Raw genomic sequence first — 22,433 nt, forward strand, 5'->3', positions numbered from 1 at the left:
CAATCAATTGGATAAAAAAGAAGCTGATGTGGCAATTTTTGGTCAGATTCACTGACTTCATGTTATCCAAACACACGACTTGACATATTTTAATTGCGTGTGAGATTCACATACGCGGATCCTCTGTTTCGTGGAAACAGTGAGCACCTAAATCCAGCTTTATTATTGGTGACGTGGCAGTTAAAGTGACATGGACCAATAATAATATTGGATTCAGCTGATCGCTGTTTCCAGGATACAGAGGATCCGCACTCATGTTGAAAGATATGCAAATGAAAATTGGAAATTTCAATGCTCTTTTTCTATATAAACCCCACCTTGCCCACCCATCTCTCATTACCTAACCTCAGCAGGAACACTAATTTAAAAGTTCTTAAGGGTATTATGGCAATAAGAGTATCGAAGCTGAAGATGGCTTTTGCATTTGTAGCAGTGTTTCTTCATCTCTTTCCATTGATCAATTGCCTTCTTCATCGGAGCCAATTTCCTAAAGATTTCCTCTTTGGAACTTCAACTTCATCTTATCAGGTAAAAAGCATGTAATCACTGATTTTAGCTTTTACGCTACAATGTCAACATTTCATGGATTCTTTCTTGTTGGTTCGGATGGTGGGATATGACCCTTTTTATAGGAACTGTCCATGCTAGTTTTTGGTAATTCGGTGCAGCAGGTGGGCCCCATTAATCTTAAAATTAGCGAAGGTCTCAAAGTTGTCAATCCATACTCTTGGGAATTGAGCAGTAGGTGAGCTCATCAATCTTAGAAATGCTTAATTCCAAGACCCAAATCTGTTAATCTCAGCTTTTGGGAATTGGGGGCAGAAGGTGGGCCCATCAATGCTGGAATTTGATCACTACTTGAAGGCTCCAAAGTTCGCCTATTTTTAAGAGTAGCCCTTGAGTTCATGGAGTTTTTTTTTTTCCTTAAAAACAAGAAATATGATTAATAGTATTTAGTGAAGTATTGATTATAATGTATTTGGTGTGTTTATATAAGCAAAAGAACTCATAAATTTCAAATTTAACTCCAAAATAAGAAATAGTAAAAAGTACTAAAAATATTAAAAAGACATCTTATATATCCTATGAAAGCTGTGGCTGTTGGAAGTTACATGTATTTAGGCTAATTTTATTTTTTATTTTTTATCAATCGAAAACCCAGCCAGTCCTATTTATGCAATCCTAGCCCACCATTGGCTTTCCTATATATGCAATCCTAGCCCACCATTGGCTTGTTCTGTAACATTCTTACGTCAAGACAGACACATGGGTGGCCAGTTTTCTGTGAGAATATTGACTAGTCTCTTTGCAAATATCCAGTACAAAGTTTATGAATTCAGGTGAATACAGGTGTATACCATGAGAAGGTATACACTTTGTGAAAATGACGAGTTGACCCAGCCCATGAGCTAAATATATGTGACTAGGCTCATCCAAGCAGGCTCAACCTGACATGATGCAACCTGGTCCCACTTATTTAACCATATTGGGTTAGACTACACAAGTCCAAATCAAGATGATGCCCTGATCATGGGTCCTCAGGCTTCACAAGTCCAACCCAACCTGGTCCACCCAGAGCAGAGTATCTTTGGTCCGGAAAAACAGGAAAAGACAGTATTATGATTGATTTATATTGTTTATGTTTTGTTTTGTAGATTGAAGGGGCCTACTTAGAAGGCAACAAAGGTCTAAGCAATTGGGATGTTTTCTCTCTCCTACCAGGTTGGTTTTTTTTTTTGGCCTTTCCTTTCTCTCTTAATTCAGTTTTTTTATGTATAGTAAAATACAATTTTAAAATTAAAATTTCATTGAATTTTCATGTTCTATATTCAGGAAAAATTGCAGATGGAAGCAATGGATTTGTTGCTGATGACCATTACCATCGTTACATGGTATATATTTTTATTATCCTTTTATTTATTTAATTTTTTAATCAAGAAAAATTTAATGGGCTTGGCAGATTTCTTAGATATTGGAAGATCTAACCAGAAGGATAGGCAACTAATGTTATATGCAATTTGCACTCCTTCATTTTATTTGTTCATGATATGGACATTGCCCAGAAAAAAAAGCCATCCCTTACTATTCATGAGATGTCACAGACTTTGAATTTTAGTCTAAGCCCCTTATTCTGGTACAACAAACAACTTTGCTTTGACTTCACGCACGCCCGGTGGATTCATATCCATGTGAATATACATGCATGGATGTCATATATGTATATTTATACATGAGTAAGAAGATTTTTCATACGTGTAATAATATTCGACTGCTGCAAGTTCATGGAATCAAAGTCATACACGAGAAAAAGATTTACCTTGGCCCGTCATTGATAACTTTGGGCGAAGCTTCGCTTACTTTAGTCTAGCTCTGCTGGAGAGGATGTGGGCGTGCTGTCTTTCATTCCTCTTCCGGTCGAGGGAGTGGGGTCCGCCCATGTGGTGTGGGTGGGTGGAAGAGTGTTTTAAAAACAATGAAATAAAAGAAATAGATGCGCCGGGTGTATTCATCTCTTTAAGGAAAAAGATGTATGATACTCTACGGTGCAACAGTGGGTTTTGCACACCTAACTGTGGTGAGTCCACCTGATACATTTCTAAATGATCCAAATGGACTATTCCATAGCCCATGTGACCAATGTCATGTATAACCCATTAATTTCTTACAGTCCTTGGTTTTATCATCCAGGCCATTGTCCCGATATGCCCCCACTGGGGATATAGTATGCCTGAAAAATCCCTCATATTGGAAGATCCTGAGCATGGATCAGTGGATCTAAGTGGCTGAGAGAAAATACGGAGACAGTCTACATCAATCAGAACGTGAAAAGCTAAATATTGAAGGGTCAGGATCTTAAAATCTAGGAGATTTCAGGCTCCATCCATGGTGAGGCCTCTAGATCAGTTAAACCCAGAAGCCAACTACTCATCCCACAAATATTACAATGGTCAGATAGGCTCGAGTTGGCCTTTTATGTCATATAGCTATCAGCCACAAGGACGAAAAAAAGAAAAAAGAAAACTAAAGAGAGAAAAGAAAAAGAAAAAGAGAAAAAGACTGACACAGATAACTTTGTTGGACATGAACAGGAAGACATTGAATTGATGCATTCACTTGGAGTGAATTCCTACAGATTTTCCATATCTTGGTCTAGAATCCTCCCAAGTGAGTTTTACTTACATCTCTCCAATTTTGCTGTTAGGACATCCAACCCCTCCAGCAGGTTGACCCCACAATGAAGATCACATGGTGCTAAAATCAGGCAAATCTACTGGTCAGGCACGCCACACTATAGTTTGGACCAAATGAGAGGTTGTCCATTCTATTCTTTGGTATGTCCCATCTGATGAGCAGATTGACCTATTTTCGAGCTATTTGTTCTTCATGGTGGGTTTAACCTTTGGGACGGGTTGGATGTTCTATCCACTTAGCATGTTGACGTTTAGGTGTGTCTGACACCTCATATTTTAGCAGAGACTTAATCTTCATTTTAATATATGTTAATGAACAACAGAAGGAAGATTTGGTGAGATTAATAGGGCAGGAATTGAATTTTACAACAACCTTATTGATGCTCTCCTTCTCAAAGGTAACAACATCCTCTTGTTTTTTTACCGCACAATATCCATCAGCCATCCACCACACATACATATTTGCTTATCATACCTGCTCGTACAGTCAGCCTAGCATATGTGTGCAATATCTGATCTGTCAATCGGGTGGGCCATGTAGTGTAGGTGCCCTGGCCTAGATTTCAGTCCAGTCAACTCATCAGAAGGACTAGAGTGCATAAAAGAAATGAACAGCTAAAACAAGGTTTTTTGTGTACCCATCCAGCACTTTGGCTCATCTGATGAGTGGAACTGGCCAGAATTCTGGGCCAAGGTATGTACACTGTGGGCTCTGCATGGGTGGTATACATGTTTGTCACATATGCGGTACGATAGGGATTAGCAAAAACTCCATTTCTATCTTATATCAACACACACACACACGCACGCGTGCATATACACACGTGTATAATGATTTTAATTAATTATTTTCATCTTTGATATTTTAATAGGGATCCAACCATTCGTTACACTAAACCATTTCGATATTCCTCAAGAACTCGAAGACCGATATGGTGCATGGTTAAGTTCTAAAATTCAGTAAGTTTTCTTCCTTCTGCTGCTCCATGCCATGTGGTTGCATGGTTATGGGACAGGTTTGGTTTGGGTCGGGTCAGTGTCAGTTCAAGCGTGACCCATTTCCTAAACTGGCCAAGGACTTGGTCCAAACACGTCCCATAGCCCATTACCATGCGGTCCAACCTGACCCATTAAAATTTCATCAGGCCTGACCTATCCCATTAATAGTAATGGATCTGGCTCGAATGACCTGACCCACTCTGGCACGACTCAACTCATGGTCAAGAAGGGAATATAGGCTAAAAGCCTGACTCAAACATACACACAATATAAACATAATGTGTAGATACTTATCTTCTATTAGTTTGTTCCGGATTTTGAGCCACCATCCAAACCTATTGAAAGCGTATATGGGCCAAGTTGGGTCAGGTCATCCATCCATGGGACAAGTCTATCGACTCAGACTCAGTTAGACTTGATTTGGTTCGATCCCATGAGTTCACCCCCACTAGGGCATGCAAGTCAAGCTGATGCAACCTAACTTGGGGAGTCTTAATTCGATTTAGGACCGAATGAGTGGGTCCAAGCCACCGAGTCTTTTAACCATGACATTTACTTAATTGGTCTATGTTCTCTAGCCCTATGCCGATCAGCTACCCATTTAGCTTCACCCAAACCCGCTTCAAAACCAGATCAAGCTTGTTAACCCACAGATTGGCACACCATGTCAACCGAATGGTGCAGTCTGGTTTGCATTGTGGTTTACTATTACATGGTGGTCTCTTGATTTTGTTTTCAATAATTATTTTTGCAGAGAAGATTTTGGATATTTCGCGGAAGTATGTTTCAAGTCTTTTGGAGATAGAGTAAAATACTGGACAACCTTCAATGAGCCAAACCTCATGGTGAAACTCAGTTACCTCACTGGTTTATACCCTCCTGCCCATTGTTCCAAACCATATGGCAATTGCACGACGGGTGACTCCGCAATTGAGCCATACATTGCAGCCCATAATATCATTTTGTCCCATGCCACTGCGACCGATATTTATAGGAAAAAATATCAGGTAACGGATTCTTGCTTTTGTTTTGTTTTTATTTTTTCACTACACTGGTTGCATGAACCTTCCCATGCATGTAGTTGCATATGGACACCTGAGTATTCATACACCGATCCAAACCATAAATTCATTTCAAACCAGTTTTCTCAGTCCAGAGCTAATGAACCAGGCCCATCTGATGATTCTAGCCATTCATGTGTTAAGCCTTTTCACACAACCATAAAGTGTTGGTAAGATCCAACAGACATTTTCCATCAATAACATAGGCATCCAACGGGTCCAAAATCCAAATGGGTGCATGGGAAGTTTTCCATGCACTGGGTTCCCTGGAGCATTTTCCACTGGTTACCCACATAACAAGGAGAGTTGTAATTTTTTTGTCTAAAAATACTTAAGCATTCATGTATGAAAAGGAATTATAATGATTTAAAAAGTAATATTACCTTGCATTGTTTTATAATTATCATGCATTTTTGTGGATTTCAGGCTAAACAAGGAGGTTCTATCGGGATCGTGGTGAGCGCCATTTGGTATGAACCGCTTAGAGATATTCCGGCAGATCGTTTGGCAGCTCAGCGGGCCCTCGCTTTCCATGTTGCCTGGTAAACAAAATCTACAACTTAAGAGTAAAAATTGTGAAATTTTGAAGTCTTGATAGAGAGAGAATCTTAAGTCCAACAGTTGGAATATAAGTTACAGTCCACTCAGTAGATAACGTCCACTGCGTGGTGTATGTGTGCAAAATCCAACCTGTATAATAGGTTCTCCCTATCATGCGGATCGCGTTCAAAAATCAGCCACATTCACTTTTCAGGTGGACCACTCTTTTAATTTTCTATCTATCAATGGGTAGAAATTGTTTCCTATGTTGTGGTCCACTCAATGAGATGATGGAGCTGATTTTTGAACTGAGCTAGAGGTTGGATGTCATGACATGCTCTTAACTGGTTGGAAGTAACCAGCTGGATGGACTTCTAAGGTAGATTGTTAAATGGTCATTCATTCGTATAATTAGGAGTAAGCTATGGTGTAAAAATCACACCGGTTAGATCAGGGAATTATAAGCTTCAGATTAATGGCATGAAAATGGACAACCAAGGTTGACCCAAAAAATAAAATAAGTAAAATAATTATCTTGAAATGACTAGTAAATAGATACCACTTTGTATTTCTTATAATTCTAAAATAATACTTTGATTTGATGATTCTATCCATGCAATTCATAGCTTGTAATAGAGGGCAGTTGTGACAAATTGGCCTCATTTAAACTGTTAGGGTCATCTGATTGCCTAGTTTTTGTGTGCACCCATGATACTTTTGGAGAGGTGGTGGATCCCAATCTCCCACACACATTTCAAATTGGGATTTAAAGCTCATAACACATCAGGATTGCTGACCACTTGCAGCGGATGACCTGGCGCACTGTTGCTTGTGTGAATTGCTGATAATTCTCATTTTAGGTGTGTTTAGTTGTAAAAAACTAGAAAAAAAAGAAGAAGGTGTGTTTAGTTTTAGTGAATCTCATGAAATATCATGAAAATTTGCACCAAATTAGATTGATTAATCATGAAATATCGTGAAATATTATGATATTTGGTGCAACCAAACGCACAATATTCATGAACTTTGTAATATTTTCTTTTTTGTGCTTGTAATTTGTTTTGGTATTATGACATTTTATTAGAAGTTATACTCTTGCGAACATTTCTATTAATCGGAAAAACATTATTGCACCCAAATTGCAGGTTTTTAGATCCTATAATTTACGGAGATTATCCACCCGAAATGCGTCAGATATTGGGGTCAAGATTGCCAACATTTTCATCGAATGACCGAAGAAAACTACAAAATAAATTGGATTTTATTGGAATTAATCATTATTCAAGTCTCTATGCGCAAGACTGCATGTTTTTTTCATGCAACTCGGGTACACCTGAAGAAGACACAAACACATTGCTCACTGGAGAAAAAGACGGTCGACTGATTGGAATGACGGTGAGAAAAATACAATATATAAATATAATGTTAGAGAGAAAGAGAGTATTCACTTCATTCAAGGAACAATTTTGCCCATGAGATAATAAGGACTGGTGTAAGTTAAAAGGGCAAAAAGTAGTCATTTTGGTGAAGGTGAGCAGTTGGGCTCATCAGTCCCGTTGATTTGAGTATCTAAATCTCTTGATTATTTTATGCAGACTGGGATGCCAACTTTATACGTGGTACCATGGGGTATGGAAAAGATTGTAACGTACATCAAGGAAAGATACAACAATACACCCATGTATATCACAGAAAATGGTAAGCTATTCTTTTCTTTCTTTTCTTTATTATTTATTTTTAAAGACATAATTCCGGGCCTTAGTTCACTGCATTTTAGAAAATGTTTAGTGACTCGTATCCTTACACGTGGCTTAGATTCTGCAATCCAGACAACTCAAATTGTGAGGTAGATCTGGATGGAGGATACATAAAAGAAAAAATCACACTGATTGAGCAATCCTAACCATCCAATTAGTGGTTATCAAATAAATGGTTAGAGAATTGAACAGTCAGTGGGCCAAAATTTGGCCATCAGATAACTTAATTAGAGCTGACCCTACCTTGGCCTATTGCTACCCCAAGGTGACACGTCATATGAGCCTATCCATTTTTCCCTGTAATAATAATGTTAAATCATTATAACCTCTCCAACTTCTACAACCATGGCTATAGGGACCTTTAGCTATTTTTGGTCATGTTATTGTGCTCCTCTTTGCCTAAATTTTTTAGGAGGAACTTCTTGTTTTTATCATAGAAAATGATTGGTATAGGGGAGTTTTAAAAATTGTTTCATGATTTTATTATTATTATTATTATTATTATTTTTAAATACAGAAAATGATGAGTATATGGGTGTCTATGTGATTATTTCATCAACTTTTTTCTTTTCTCGATTAGGAATATTCTTGTAACTTATTTATATGGGTGTCTATGTGTTTATATTTACCATGAATGGTATTATCATTGCAGGGTACCCACAAGATAGTAAAAATGGTGTTTCCAAGAAAGAATTGCTCAATGACGTGGAGAGAGTAGAATACTTGCGTAGCTATGTGACTTCCCTATCCGGATGTATGAGGTATTCTATTAGAAATAGATAGAAACAATAACATTTTCTTTTTGCGTACAAACCTTTTAATATTTATCAATATTAAACCACCACATTCCTCTCACCATGTGCATCTAGTCAAGTGTGTAGGTGCTTACATACATTTACATGATACATGTTTGTATGTATGTATGTATGGGTATATGCATGTCTAGATTCATCAAGCAATGGATGGCCTACTTGAAGAATTTCGGCTCAAAGGCACATTGCGATGCCGCTCCTGAAGACAGTTTACATCTTCCAATGGTATAATAGAGTTATTGCATACAGTCTCTAAGATTCGGTCAGCCTAGACCCTATACAGAGACTGTTTGGTCCGAGTACCAAATTAATGTCTATCATAGGTTTGCAATATAAATAAGATAGACTATTATCTTTTAACCTTACTCAAGAAGCATGAATGACTCAAAAAAGAAATAATGAAAAAAAATAATTTGGAGCATTCTAAATGGGCTAAAGTTTGAGTATATATAGGCTTTAAGTGATTTTTGGTGTAAAGTCACATAGATTAATAATTATGATACATAAATGGAATTAATGTATGGATCCTTCCATATATCTTTTGATGGATAAATGTATGTATCATTATGATATACATATAGTTTTATAGAGAGTGTGTATGTACAATTAATTAGAACACAAAATATATTTGTAGACTAAATTCTAAACACAAGCAACAATGCTATTATCATGCTTTCAGGAAAGGAGCTGATGTGAGAGGCTACTTCACATGGTCTCTAATTGACAATTTTGAATGGGCATTCGGGTATACGCTACGGTTCGGGCTTTATCATGTGGACTACAATACATTGGAGAGAACTCCTAAACTATCTGCCCGATGGTACAAACGATTCCTTAGCAGCCCAAAGATGCTAAAACAGATTGGCGGCAATGATTGGAGATAACGACGTGTATAGTCTTGGTCTCTGTTCAAATTCATGTGATGTATATATGATATTTTATTTATGTCGTGTAAAATAATTTTTTGGGATTGTTTTGATTAATTAGTACATGATTGTCCACTCTATTATATTTTATTCAGTGGATAAGTGTATACTCCATTCCACATTCAATTTATCCCCATGTAGGCCGTGTCATAAAACATGCTCCAAAGGAAGTAATACAATTAATTTGATTATTTTCCAAGTTGTGATGTCCATCTCCAAATTTTAATGAGTGTTGAGGAATCATTTGATTATTTGCCAAGTTGTGCCATTCATTTCCCATTTTTAATGAGTGCTGAGGAATGCTAAATATAAGTAGCACACATGTATGTGATCCAAGCCACTCATCATATGGGTTATCTTGAAATTCAGACCAAGATGAACATCAATTTGCCCACATCTACATAATGTATGTTGAGTGTGGACATTGGACAATTTCTCATAACCATCCCATTTCTTTGGTACACCTATGACCCACCTGATGAGCACCATGGGTATGGTACAAATGGTTTGCATTACCACATGTGAGAGGCAAGAGCTGAAAATTGCAGTTCATTGGCCACACCATGGGCTCCACTATAACGAGGAGCTAGGTGAGAATAATCAACAAAATTTTGAAAACAATTGCAATAAATGATTTGGTAGCAAGGTTAATGCATTGGATCTACAAACGTTCCATCCACAATGTATCATATGTAATGCCCTAAAACCTAGCAGCCGAGTATGATGACTCGAATCTCGAATCCTAGGGTGTTAACACTAAAATGATTAAGTGCATTGGCATTGACGCTGGTGACACTCCAATTTTTACACTTGAGTGCGATGCTCTAGCTGCACAAACCCGAGTGTCGCCTATGAATGCTACACGTGCGGAAAATCTCCTACGTGTGTACTCAGTCATCTTAACATTCATCCTATACACAAAATAAATCAGAATAACACATTTCAAATTCAGCTGATATCATAGAGAGAACATGATAAATTAAGCATAAAATAAAGGGGTAAATATCCCAAATACATAAATCCAAATGATGCCCATCAGAACCACACAAATCATAAACAAACCAAAGTACAAAATGCCAATATTAAGGAAAAGCCAAAATAAAAAAAAAAAAAAGAAGAAGAAAAAGGCTCAAGCTCCCAAAGTTCAGCCAACTATGACTTCCCTACTCGATCTACCATCTCTCCATAGAGCTCTATCCTGACAATCCCAATCTCCATGCTCCGCTTGCATTCACTGTTTGGTTTTTGAATTTGAGATGCGAGTGAGCAACTCAATGAGAAATTCGTCCAAGATTATACAATGACATATTAATCAGATTTAGTTTCATCAAAAGCATATCAAAACAATCGTAATCTGCCATGCCTCTTATTTAAATGCATGGGTGCATTCACATGTTCTTCGCTCTTGGGATGCACATCCAGTCGAACCAAGAATGGACCTTTCAAATAGTCAGCATATTAAATGCAAGAGAATAAGTCCTTCAAACAGTAAACTAATTCTCAAAATGTCAGAGACTAGATCTTTCAAACAGTTGACCAAAACTTTTATGGCCTCCAAAATGTTTTTAATGGTCTACGGTCATTCAAAACTTTCCTGTAATGTGGTCCAATTGAGATTGGGATATACCTTATTTTTGGTCTCATAACGTAAAATGATCTCTAAAAATAGATGGACGGCATGGATGAAACACATACATCATGGTGGGCCCATAGAGCACCGGCCACCAGCCAATAGCTAATCCGTTTCCCACCTAATCGGCTTCGTACTTTACGTTATCCAACACATGATTTTAGCATTTTTTTTCTTGGTTGGTCTAGGACTCTCGTACGTGGCCATACATTGCAGCCCATAATATCATATATATTGTCACATGCCACTGCGACCGATATTTACAAGACAAAATATCAGGTATGAAATTATGGCCACCTTATCTTTCTTCATTAGTACTAGGGTTTTCATGTATATTAAAGAGAAGAAAGAAATCAAAGTTTTAAAAAATTAAAAAAAATAAAAAATAAAAAAAATAAAAAAATAAAAAATAAAAAATAAAAAATAAAAAAACCAAAAAAAAAAAAAAGAAGAAGAAGAAGAGAGAAAAGATAAGGAAAGAAAAACATTGACTTAAACTCCTCTAGTAAACTTGACTCAATCATATTTCACCTGGAGTTGGGAAAATTTGATCTTGTCATGAGTCAGTCAAAACTAGAGAAAACTTGAATTTGAGTTGACTCAGCACAACTTGACATTATTTACATAATGTTTATACTTTTTTAAATACCAAATGTTACTGAAAAAATTCAGATGAGTTTTCAAGAAACACCCGTTCGAGTTTCTGAGTCAACTCAAATAGACTGAGTTTTGAGCCGAATAGAGTTTTCATGTTTTTAAAATATGAAAAAAATGTAACGGTATTGGTATGTTTGGTTTTATGGGAGGGGGAAAGAAGAAGCAGAATTGGTGAGTGTTGTTGCACTACACTAACTGCACAGGAACCTTCCCATGAATGTAATTGTATATGAACACATGGGTATTCATGCCCCGATTCAAATCATCAATTTGTTTCAACCCACTTTTCTCAGGCCAGATCTAAAGACCCCGGCCCATCTGATGATTCTAACCATTCCTTTTTTTTTTTTTTCTTTTTCTTTTTATTTATTTATTTATTTATTTTTATTATTTTTTTATTCTAGCCATTCCTTTCTCTCTGTTTTTTTTTTTTTTTTTGGATTCTAGCCATTCCTGTCTTAAGCCTTTGGATGGTTAGTAGTTATCCTCGTCTGACCAAAGTGGTGCTTTGGAAGAACAAGCAGTCCAAGGTGGGATCCACTGAATTGGACATCTTTACTATACGAATGACCACAGCCATCCTTTTTCACATCCTATTAATAGGATGAGTTGTATATTCGATTGGTGTGATTTTTGTAAGGTGCCCTATTAATTAAGACTTTGTAAAATCCAATATATTGCCACGGGGAAGGACGTACGTGCAGAGGTGGAGCACCGTCTTCTGTTAGGATAACCACTCCGAATCCACGTAGCTTCTCTCCAATCCTCACAGAGATTTCTCGAATCTACGCGGGAAAAGCAAGGAAAATAGAAAATAAATTCTATAAAATTCATAAATTGATTGATATCTGAATAAACAAGTTTACAACCATTTAAATAGGGATATTAAGCCATGGGAGAAGTTTTGGAATTAAACTACAACTAAAACTCATAGAAATCCTTTTTATAAACAATAAACTTACTATTTATAGACAGTCGTGATTTCTACTGGTGCGTATGGTTTTTGGCCAAAAATATTAAGTATTCTATTTGACTGAATCATGACGTTCCCCTATTTATTCTAAGCACTTTTCATGTTGGACGCAACTAAAACTTACTAAAAATCGTAAAAACGAAAATAAACAGGGATTTCAACTGTCGATCTAGTGGAATATCGCAAATTCGGCGTGGGTGACCCGACATAGTGGGTTGGGTGGCTAAAGTAGCTCGTCCTACTCCAAAATCATGTTGGTACGTCTGATAACTCATTCCGGTTCGCGACATATGTCTGTTTTAAGTTCTGACAGTCCGAATCACCTCCGTCTTCAATCGGGCCTTTTCTGGTCCATCTTGGTCATGAAATTATCTGCGACTCGCTCTACATCTTAGACACTTTCCATCAATGACATGGTCATCTCACGTGTCCAAAATCCAAATGGGTGCATGCATGGGAAGGTTCCCATGAACCGGGTGCATTGGAGCATTTTCCACTTGTTACCAACACAACAAGGAGAGGTGTAGTTTTTAGTCTAAAAATACTTTTTTTTTTAAAAGCCAAAAGCTGAAAGTGATTTTATTTATGATTTATAATAATCTTTTTAAAAATATATATATAAATAAAGGGTATCATTATTGAGGGAAAATTACAGGCCTATTTCGGGCAGATGAACTTCTTAGCATGTGCTATACAATTCAAGTGTGGGAACCCTTTCTAATGTAACCAAGACCTGTTTTATCCAGTAACACCTGACCCTTGTTCAAGTGAGGGAGGGAAGCGAGACCCTGGAAAAAAAGAGTTAATTTGATCCGAGCAGCCCATCTTAGCCAAACTGTCAGCCAGGCTGTTTGCTTCCCTAAAAACATGTAGAATCCGGAAGTTCTCCTGAGAGGAGAGACGTCTTATCTTTGTTAGCCAGTAAGACCTTTTCTAGGAGGGCAAGGAAACTTTGGTTAGATTGGACACCGCCCAACTAGAATCTGATTCAATGATGACGTTTGAGATCCCGAGTGCCAAACAGAATTTAATGCCATCATGTACAACACGCATTTCAGCCATATTGTTGGAAGCAGAACCGTAACCGCATGTGAAGGCGAAAATGGGGTTGCCATGGTGATCCCGGCAGATCCCTCCACCACCCGTGGGACCAGGATTAGCCAGAGCTGAACCATCAATGTTTAGCTTGAGGAAACCAACTTTAGGCTTGATCCATTTGATAATGGAGGGAGGGCAAGCAGGGAGATGGGAGGAAGGGGCAGCGTGGGAAGCAGAAGTAGGAGAAGCCCGGTGGCGGAGAAGGAAAATATTGTCCAGATGAGGGAAAATGGTATGCAACCACCACCTAACCTTCAGGAAAATAGCAGGAGCTGAGCACGGGCGATCGTCGAATCGGGCTGCATTCCTAGACTTCCAATTCTCCAATAATATGAAAACTGGGGCCATACGAATGATCGAATTTCTATTCCCTAGGGGAAAGGGTCTTTGCCACCACCAATGCAGCCTATTTGCGATGGAGAGATGAGAGAAGAGATGTATCCCAAGGAAAGCAGCGGTCCGATGCCACACTTATACTAGAAAGCATCCTAGTCTAAAAATACTTGAGCATTCATGTGAAGAAAAGAAGTATAATGATTTAAAAAGTAATTTCACCTTATACTGTTTCATAATTTTCACACAATTTTTCGTGGATTAAAGGCTAAACAAGGAGGTTCTATTGGGATTGTGATGAGCACCTACTGGTATGAACTGCTTAGAGATATTCCTGCAGATCATTTGGCAGCTTAGTGGGTCCTCGCTTTCAACATTGCCTTGTAAACAAAAGCTACTACTTCATATAAAAGAATTGTGAATTTTGAAATCTTGATATTTTTATTTTTATTTTTAGAAAACTATTAGGATTTTTAATGCACAAATGTGTGTGTGTGTGTGTGTGTGTGTGTGTGTGTGTGTGTGTGGGCGCGCATGTATGGGTCCCTGAAACTTTTAATGTCACACTGGATGACTTATTGTTGATCCACTTGAACTGGTCATTCGTTCATACAACTGAGAGCAAGCCATGGTGCAAAAATCATGCCAATCGAGTGATTCTAAGCTTTTGATCAATAGCATGAAAAGGGACAGTAAGGATTGGCCCAAAAAATAAAATAAGTAAAATAAACATCTTAAAACAGCTGCTGGATAGATCCCACTTTGTATTTCTTGTAATTCTAAAATAATACTTTGATTTGATGACTCTAGCCACGCAATTCATAACTTGTAACAAATTGGCACCATTTAAATGATTAGGATCATCTGAATATACTAAGAGTTGGTGGAGCCCAATCTCCCACATTTATCTCAAAATGGGATTTAAAGCTTATAGCACGTTGGGATTGCTGACTACTTCCAGCGGATGATCCGGCATTGTCGCTTATGTGAATTGCTGATAATTCTCATTTTAGGTGTGTTTGGTTGCAGTAAATGTCATTGTTGCTTGTGTGAATCGCTGATAATTCTCATTTTTTGTGTGTTTGGTTGCAGTAAAGCTGATGAAATATCATGAAAATTTATACCAAATTAGACTGATTAATCATAAAATATTGTAAAATAATATGACATGTGGTGCAGCCAAATGCACCCAAATAATATTCATGAACTTTGTAATATTTTCTTTTTTGTGCTGGAAATTTGTTTTGATATTATGACAATTTTATTAGAAGTTATATATACTCTTGCCAACATTTCTATTTATTTGAAAACCATTAATGCACCCACATTGCAGGTTTTTGGATCCTATAATTTATGGAGATTATCCACCTGAAATGCGCCAGATATTAGGGTCAAGATTGGCGAAATTTTCATCAAAAGATCAAAGAAGACTACAAACTAAATTGGATTTTATTGGAATTAATCACTATATATTCAAGTTTCTATGTGCAAGACTTCATGTTATTTCCATGCAATATATGGCTGCATTTGACAGAGACACATACGCATTGATCACTGAGAGAAAAAGACGGTCAACTGACTGGAACACCGGTTTGAAAAATACAATATATAAAGTAGGGAAACGGATTGGCTACTCCCCCTGACACCAGCCCCGTGGCTGGTGGTCGGTGCTCTGTGGGCCCCACCATGATGTATGTGTTTCATCCATTCCGTTCATCCATTTTTAAAGATCATTTTAGGGCTTCATAATAAAAATAAGAGGGATATAAATCTTAGGTGGACCACACCATAGGAAAACAATAGTGATTGGATATCCATCATTTAAATCCTCCTAAAGGCCCACTGTACTGTTTATCTGACATCCAATCTGTTGATTAGGTCATAAATACCCAGATGAAGGTAAAAAACAAAGATCAGCTTGATCCAATACTTTTATGACCCCCAAAAAGTTTTTAATGGTCGAAATTCATTAAACACTGTTTCCTGTAATGTGGTCCACTTGAGATCGGAATATATCTATTTTTTTGTGTAATACCATAAAATGATCTATAAAAATAGATGGATGGCATGGATGAAACACACATATCATGGTGGGGCCCACAGTGAACCGAACACCACCCATTGGCTAGTGTCAGGGGGAGTAGCCAATCCGTTTCCATAAAGTAGAATGTTAGAGAGAAAGTATTCACTTCATTAAGGTGACAGTTTTGCCCATGTTATAGTAAGGACAAGCTCAAATCATAAGGGAAAAATGTTGGAGTAGTGGATTTTGGATGGAAGAACGGGAGCGGGACCGCGAATTTGAAACTGAGCTTTCGTGGGAGACGGTTCCACCTCGTAGATCACGGAGCTCACGATCTAAGTTCTCCCTCTTCGTAGCGAATCTGACCTTCGATACCTCCGACGAAGACCTGCACCGCATCTTCGGACGTTATGGCAAGCTTGCAGATGTTTTTCTCCCATGGAATTGGAACCTCAACCGACCCCGTGGATTCGCTTTCATATGATTCTGCTATGAACAAGATGCTTTCAACGCAATGCAATGTCTGCATGAGCAAAGGATAGATGGACGGATAGTCCACATAGATTGGGCTAAGAAACAACCAGGCGGGCAGGAAACCTTGCAATCCCCTTCTCACATCCAACATACGGCGAAATCGACTGTCCCGAATCATTCTACCCCTAAAATGCCCAGGTATTCTGCGGCTGTGATCTCTGGATCGACGCAGCACCCTTCCCCTAAAACGCCTGGGTATTCTTCGGATACAACCATTGCTGACTCTCAAGCTTTGGAGAATCGGTTGCGCCTGCTGTCGCTCACCATGGTGGGGATGGCCTCTGACCCTGGTGTCCGGATCGTACAGTTATTAGATGCAGTTAAGGCTTCAAGCTTCAGATCGGCGGGGATGGAGATAGTGAGGACCTCCTCCATGAAATTCCTAATAACATTCAAATCAAAGGAGAGCTTGGAGGCCTTCAATAGCAATGTGAAGCTGCACGTGGAGATGGGGCTCCAATCGGTGGAAAAATGGTCCCCTGAACAGGGTCTGGGGTGTGAAGGAGTCTGGATTCGATTATTCGGCATACCAGCTCAGGCCTGGATGGAAACGGTCATCCTGGATTTGGCCAGCTTCTTTGGTAAAATTATTCAGATTGACTCCAACTCACGATTTGGTTATTTTCAGGCATTTGCTTGAGTCAAGATTATTCCACGGCCGGGTGTGAGTTTTAATCAAGTCTTGAGATTGATGGTGTTAGGGAAGGGTTATCCCATAATATCAGAACTGGAACCATTATTCAAGTACGGCTGCTTCCCTTCCATCAAGCAGTCAACAAACGAAAGCACAAAGGAATGGGTCCTTAGAAGATTTCATGCTTCTTCAGGCAATGAGACAGGTATTTTTGAAAAGGCCACTTCAGGGACAACAGGGAAACAATTTGAAATTTTGGAAGACCACAAACCTGTTTGTCAAAATGCCAACAAGGAGGCTAGTACTACTGCAGACCTCTTAGGCCCATCAGATGCTAGTCAAATGGCCAGAGCAACGGTAGGGGAACTTGGAGAGGCTCTTCTCACGTCAGCTAGCTGTGGAATACCAGCTGAATCGTCAGAGGTGTTGCTACAGCTCTGCCCACCAGATCCCTCATCCCTAGCAGCCAGAGATCTTGACAGGCCAACTTCGACCATCACCCCCGAAGAGAATTACGTACCAGCTAACAATCAGGAAACAAATCATGGCAGTTTTCAGGCGATGAGAACAGTGCCAACCTCAATGCAGACATTCAATTAGGGAGAAGCAGAATTATTGAGGGGAATGCAGCCTCTTCTACCGGAGGTCAGCCATAGGAGAGATGAAGATGCTTACCACCCCTCAACTGTTCGACAGATTGAATCTCGGGCAGGAACTCATATCAGGGAGACAACCTTGGGTGGAAAGTCTCCAGCTGATCATCCACACGACCAAACCAGCTACAACATTGCTCCAATTTTGGACCCCCAAACCTTGGATTTGCGGTCTGGGGTCAGCTCTCCAGCAGGGGTAGATAATCAGCATCAAAGAACAAGGGAGTAGCAAATATTGCCTGATGATCCATTAACCCAGCAGACAGACCAACTCAACCCGGACGTTGGGGAAAGCAATCAGCCTCTGCATCTCTGTCCAAGTAAGGATATCCAGAACATCCACCTCCCCCATAACCTGACCCATGACACCCCAACTCTCCCAACTACACCTCTTCAATGGACATGAACTTCCCCTGACATGCTTACAGCTTGGGAAGAGTGGCTTTCAGGCGTCAAGGACATGTTTAGAGAAACTCCCGCCTCAATAAAGAGACTCAAAGACAATCTAGCAACGTTGCCATTCAAATCCCCAGCAACCATTTCCCCTATAGCAGGGGACAACAATGCAGCTAACCAACCCATCCATCCTTCAGGATCCAAAGACAAGGATTCGAATCTCACGAGATCGGCAACTCCGATGCCTCCAACAGTAAGAGTCAGCGAACATAATCAGCAGGACATCACTAATGATCAGGGAGGTGAAGCAGAAGCTGAGCATCAAATAGGGAGGCCGCAAGTATCAGGGCGGACGCTGGTCCCAATCCTGCTAACTGATCAACACCTTCCCCATCAACAGTACACGGGCAACAGATCAACTCAGGAGGCAATCAACTTAAGGGTTGACATGGGAGGCGAAACCTTACCTTCTGAAACAGGCACTTCAGATTCAGACACAAGCGACTCAGATTCCTCAGACAACTCCAAGGTAGCAGATGCAATAAAAACCAAGAGAAAAAAGCTTCCGGAAAACAAGCAGACAAGGAAATTTAACAAACGAAAGAGTCAGAGGCTGAAAACTCTGCAACGACGGGCCGGGCAAAAAGGATGGTTTACAGATGATTAGTCTTCTCTCATGGAATGTTCGAGGGGTAGGTAATGCGCAGACTACCCGATTCTTGAAACATCTCTCCAGGAAACACAACATTGGGGTATTAATCCTGCAGGAATCGATGATCAGAGATAAAAGAAAACATCCATCTATGGCAGCTAAGCTGGGATTTCCCAATCAAATTTCTGAAGCAGTGGTGGACAACAAAATCTAGATATTGGCAAAGGGGAACATTCAGATTCAAACAATCCGGGCAACTAGGCAAAGCATAACCATCAAGGTATCGGAGGATAACCTCTTACACCCTCTGTTCATTACGGTAGTTTATGCTAGTTGCTTTAAAGATCAGCATAAGGCTTTGTGGGAAGAGCTTCGTCTCTCTTCGCTCTCCATGACAGGCCCACGGCTTGTTTGTGGGGACTTCAACACTACGATTAGCCCAGACGAGAGGTTAGGCGGTCCGCTGCAAATGACAATAGCAATGACAGATTTTCAGGAGGCTATCAGGGACTTGGGTCTTCTGGACACGGGTTATTCAGGGTCTCCCTATACGTGGTGTAATAACAGAGTAGGGAAAAGTAGGAAATGGGCAAGACTTGACAGGATTATGTACAATACTGATTGGATGAGGTATTTTCCAAGCTGTAAAGTTGAACACATGACAAGGGCATACTCTGATCACTCCCCAATCCTTCTCACCTTTGAAGCTCAACCTTCGCCTTTCCCTCACCCATTCAGATTTCAGCGAATGTGGACAATTCATGAAGACTTCTACACAATGGTTAAAGCAACCTGGGATGAGGAAATCTATGTAACCCCAATGTTCAAGTTCTTTCTCAAGTTGAAAAGGCTGAAAGGCATGCTAAAATCCTGGAACAAAATGGTCTTTGGGGATGTCAATCAAAAGGTCCAAGATGCGGAAAACGAAGTCCTCAAGGCTGAATTTACTCTCCTCAACTCGCATACTGAGGAGGACTCCATCAAGCTCAACCAGGCCCAGGCCAACCTAAAAAAGGCCTACCTCCAAGAGGAAATTTTCTGGAAACAAAAATCTAGGATTAAATGGCTATCGGAAGGAGACAGGAATACTCGTTTCTTCCATGATTCGGTGCTAGATAAATGTAGAAGGTTGGAAATCAAGAAATTGAAGAGGTCCTCTGGTGAACCTATTGAGAAGACCGAGGATATTAGGGAGGAAGCAATTGCTTTCTTCAAGGATCTTTTTTCTTCCCAGGCCTCCAACCAGATTGGGGATATCATCAGCAATATTCCTCACATCGTGACAAGCCAGATGTTTGCAGACCTTAAGAAACCGATTACAATTGAAGAGGTCAAGGAAGCTGTGTTTTTCATTCTGATTGATAGCGCTCCTGGGCCCGATGGATTTAGAGGAGCCTTTTTCTCTTCCTACTGGGACATAACAGGGAATGATCTTTTCGATGCTGCCAACGACTTCTTCCAGGGAGGGCCGATTCCCAGAGCATTTCAAAGCACTCACCTATGCCTCATCTCCAAAAAAACAAATCCGGAATTCATCACAGACTTCAAGCCCATCAGCTTGTGCAACTGTACCATGAAGATACTCTCCAAAATCATGGCGGCTAGATTAGCCAAATTCCTCCCCGACCTGATATCCGATGAGCAGGATGCATTTGTCAAAGGAAGGTCCATTATCGAGAATGTTTCTATTGCCAGGGAGATGGCCTATGAGATTGACTGCAAGGTTTTTGGAGGTAACTTGATTATATAAGTCGACATGGAGAAGGGTACGATCGTCTGGAATGGAGATTCATCTCGTAGGTTCTCATATCATTCGGTTTTGACCCTCAGTGGATTTTGGGTATTCAGTGGTGCTGGGAAGATACTTGGTTTTCCGTTCTCATCAATGGCAGAAGCTTTGGATTCTTCAAAGCCTCCAGGGATTTGAGGCAGGGTGATCCGTTATCTCCATCCATTTTCGTCCTTGCTGCTGAAGTATTTAGCAGGGGCTTATCCAAGCTTTTCACTTCGGGATGTTGCCAACCTTACAAATTACCCCAGAAATGCCCCATGATCACCCACCTTTTTTTCGCTGATGATGCTCTATTTTATTTCTAAATGGCAGGCTAGCTAACGTGAGAACTCTCCTCAATTTCATCTCCCAGTACGAGAAAGCTTCAGGCCAAAAAGTGAATACTGCTAAGATGCCCTTCATAGCTCCGACGAAAGCAACCAGAACCAAGACCCAGAAGTTAAGCAACTTGACGGGGTTCAGGCAGGCGTTGCTTATGTATCTTGGTGTCCCTCTCTCAAAAGGAAGATGTCCAGCCCCTCTTTTGCAGCAACTTACCCAAAAGATTCTCAGCAAAATCGATGGATGGAAGGCCAAGCTTCTTAATCAGGCCGCTAAACTGGTATTGATTAAACACGTGCTGACTAGTATCCCCATCTACATGCTATCGGCCATTAACATTCCCAAGTCCGTCTCCAATACTATCGAACAGGCGATTGCAAATTTCTTCTGGGGCTCATCAGAACACGGCAAAAAATTCCATTGGGTCAGTTGGTTGACCCTGTGCTCCCCGCTTCATGAAGGAGGTCTTGACATCAGAACTTTTGGAGACTTAATGCAGGCATTTAGGATTAAGATGGGTTGGCGTCTCCTTCAGGGTAAGTCGCAGTGGGCCAACTTCTACTCAGCCAAATACTTTCAGAAGATTGTTGCATCCTAAGGTAGAAAGGGATCAACTAGCTCAGCCTCGTGGAAAGAGATGCTCAGAACCATGCAATTTGCCATTCACCACTCAAGATGGCTGATAGGGGTTGGAAAGATTAAAATATGGACCCAGAACCGGATTGGCAGTGGCCTATTAGATGGAGCAGTTGTCAAGACCATCCCCTGCCACCTCAAGGAAGTGTCAATTAGCGACTTCTTCACCCATCCTGCTCCACGCAGTCTGATTGATATTCAACCATTCATTTCCTCAACAGCAATGCAGACGATCTCATCTCTCCCTATTGCAATTACTGACAGGCCTGATCGTCTCATATGGGATCTCTCTGCTTCCGGTAAGTTCTCGATTAAATCGGCTTGGAATGACATCAGGCACCATTGTCCAACTCTCCATTGGACCAAATAGATCTGGAACAAAGCCCTCCCTCCAAAGATGAGCATCCTCGTTTGGAAGGTCATACATGACGCTATTCCGGTGGATAGCACTGTCTAGAAAAGAGGCATAACATTAGCTTCCCGCTGTGAGTGTTGCAGATTGCCTCCAACCAGCCACCAGTTCCCGGTAGCAGGGTAGATATGTTCCCCTCAGACAGCCACACATTCCTCTTCCAACCATCATGATCCTCGGCGAAGTGCAGACCAACTGCAGGTAGGGACTCTTTTCAATGATTAGCTGCAGCAAAACTCAGGCCAATCCAGTCCTTACGTCAGGCCAACCAAAAATCAGCAGAATCGCCATCTGTCCTCTACTCCATCTCGAACCAGGCTGAACAGGGACGGCATGATCCCTTTGCTCTTGTTTCTGGTGGAGTGGAAAATCAGAACCACCTCTTTTCTCAAGGTGCGATTGC

The 22,433-nt window shown here is 40.1% G+C and overlaps 1 protein-coding gene across 4 annotated transcripts in view; it reads left to right on the forward strand.

Annotated features, from left to right (window-relative positions):
• Positions 1-22,433, forward strand: part of LOC131240448 (beta-glucosidase 18-like) — a 223,608-nt gene that overhangs the window by 137,969 nt on the left and 63,206 nt on the right. The window contains exons 1-12 of one of the 4 annotated variants that reach the window (XM_058238682.1): positions 230-528; positions 1,656-1,722; positions 1,834-1,892; positions 3,090-3,165; positions 3,515-3,589; positions 4,064-4,151; positions 4,945-5,197; positions 5,678-5,793; positions 6,937-7,186; positions 7,387-7,489; positions 8,201-8,309; positions 9,040-9,480. In XM_058238682.1, coding sequence (XP_058094665.1) covers positions 292-528; positions 1,656-1,722; positions 1,834-1,892; positions 3,090-3,165; positions 3,515-3,589; positions 4,064-4,151; positions 4,945-5,197; positions 5,678-5,793; positions 6,937-7,186; positions 7,387-7,489; positions 8,201-8,309; positions 9,040-9,244 — 1,638 coding nt within the window. In that variant the 5' untranslated portion in view covers positions 230-291 and the 3' untranslated portion in view covers positions 9,245-9,480. Of the gene's footprint in view, positions 1-149; positions 529-1,655; positions 1,723-1,833; positions 1,893-3,089; positions 3,166-3,514; positions 3,590-4,063; positions 4,152-4,944; positions 5,198-5,677; positions 5,794-6,936; positions 7,187-7,386; positions 7,490-8,200; positions 8,310-9,039; positions 9,481-22,433 lie in introns of those variants that run through there. The other 3 variants (XM_058238683.1, XM_058238684.1, XM_058238685.1) reach the window with 3 other exon arrangements.

The sequence above is a fragment of the Magnolia sinica genome, chromosome 3 (assembly GCF_029962835.1).
Source record: "Magnolia sinica isolate HGM2019 chromosome 3, MsV1, whole genome shotgun sequence".
Classification (NCBI taxonomy): Eukaryota; Viridiplantae; Streptophyta; class Magnoliopsida; order Magnoliales; family Magnoliaceae; genus Magnolia; species Magnolia sinica.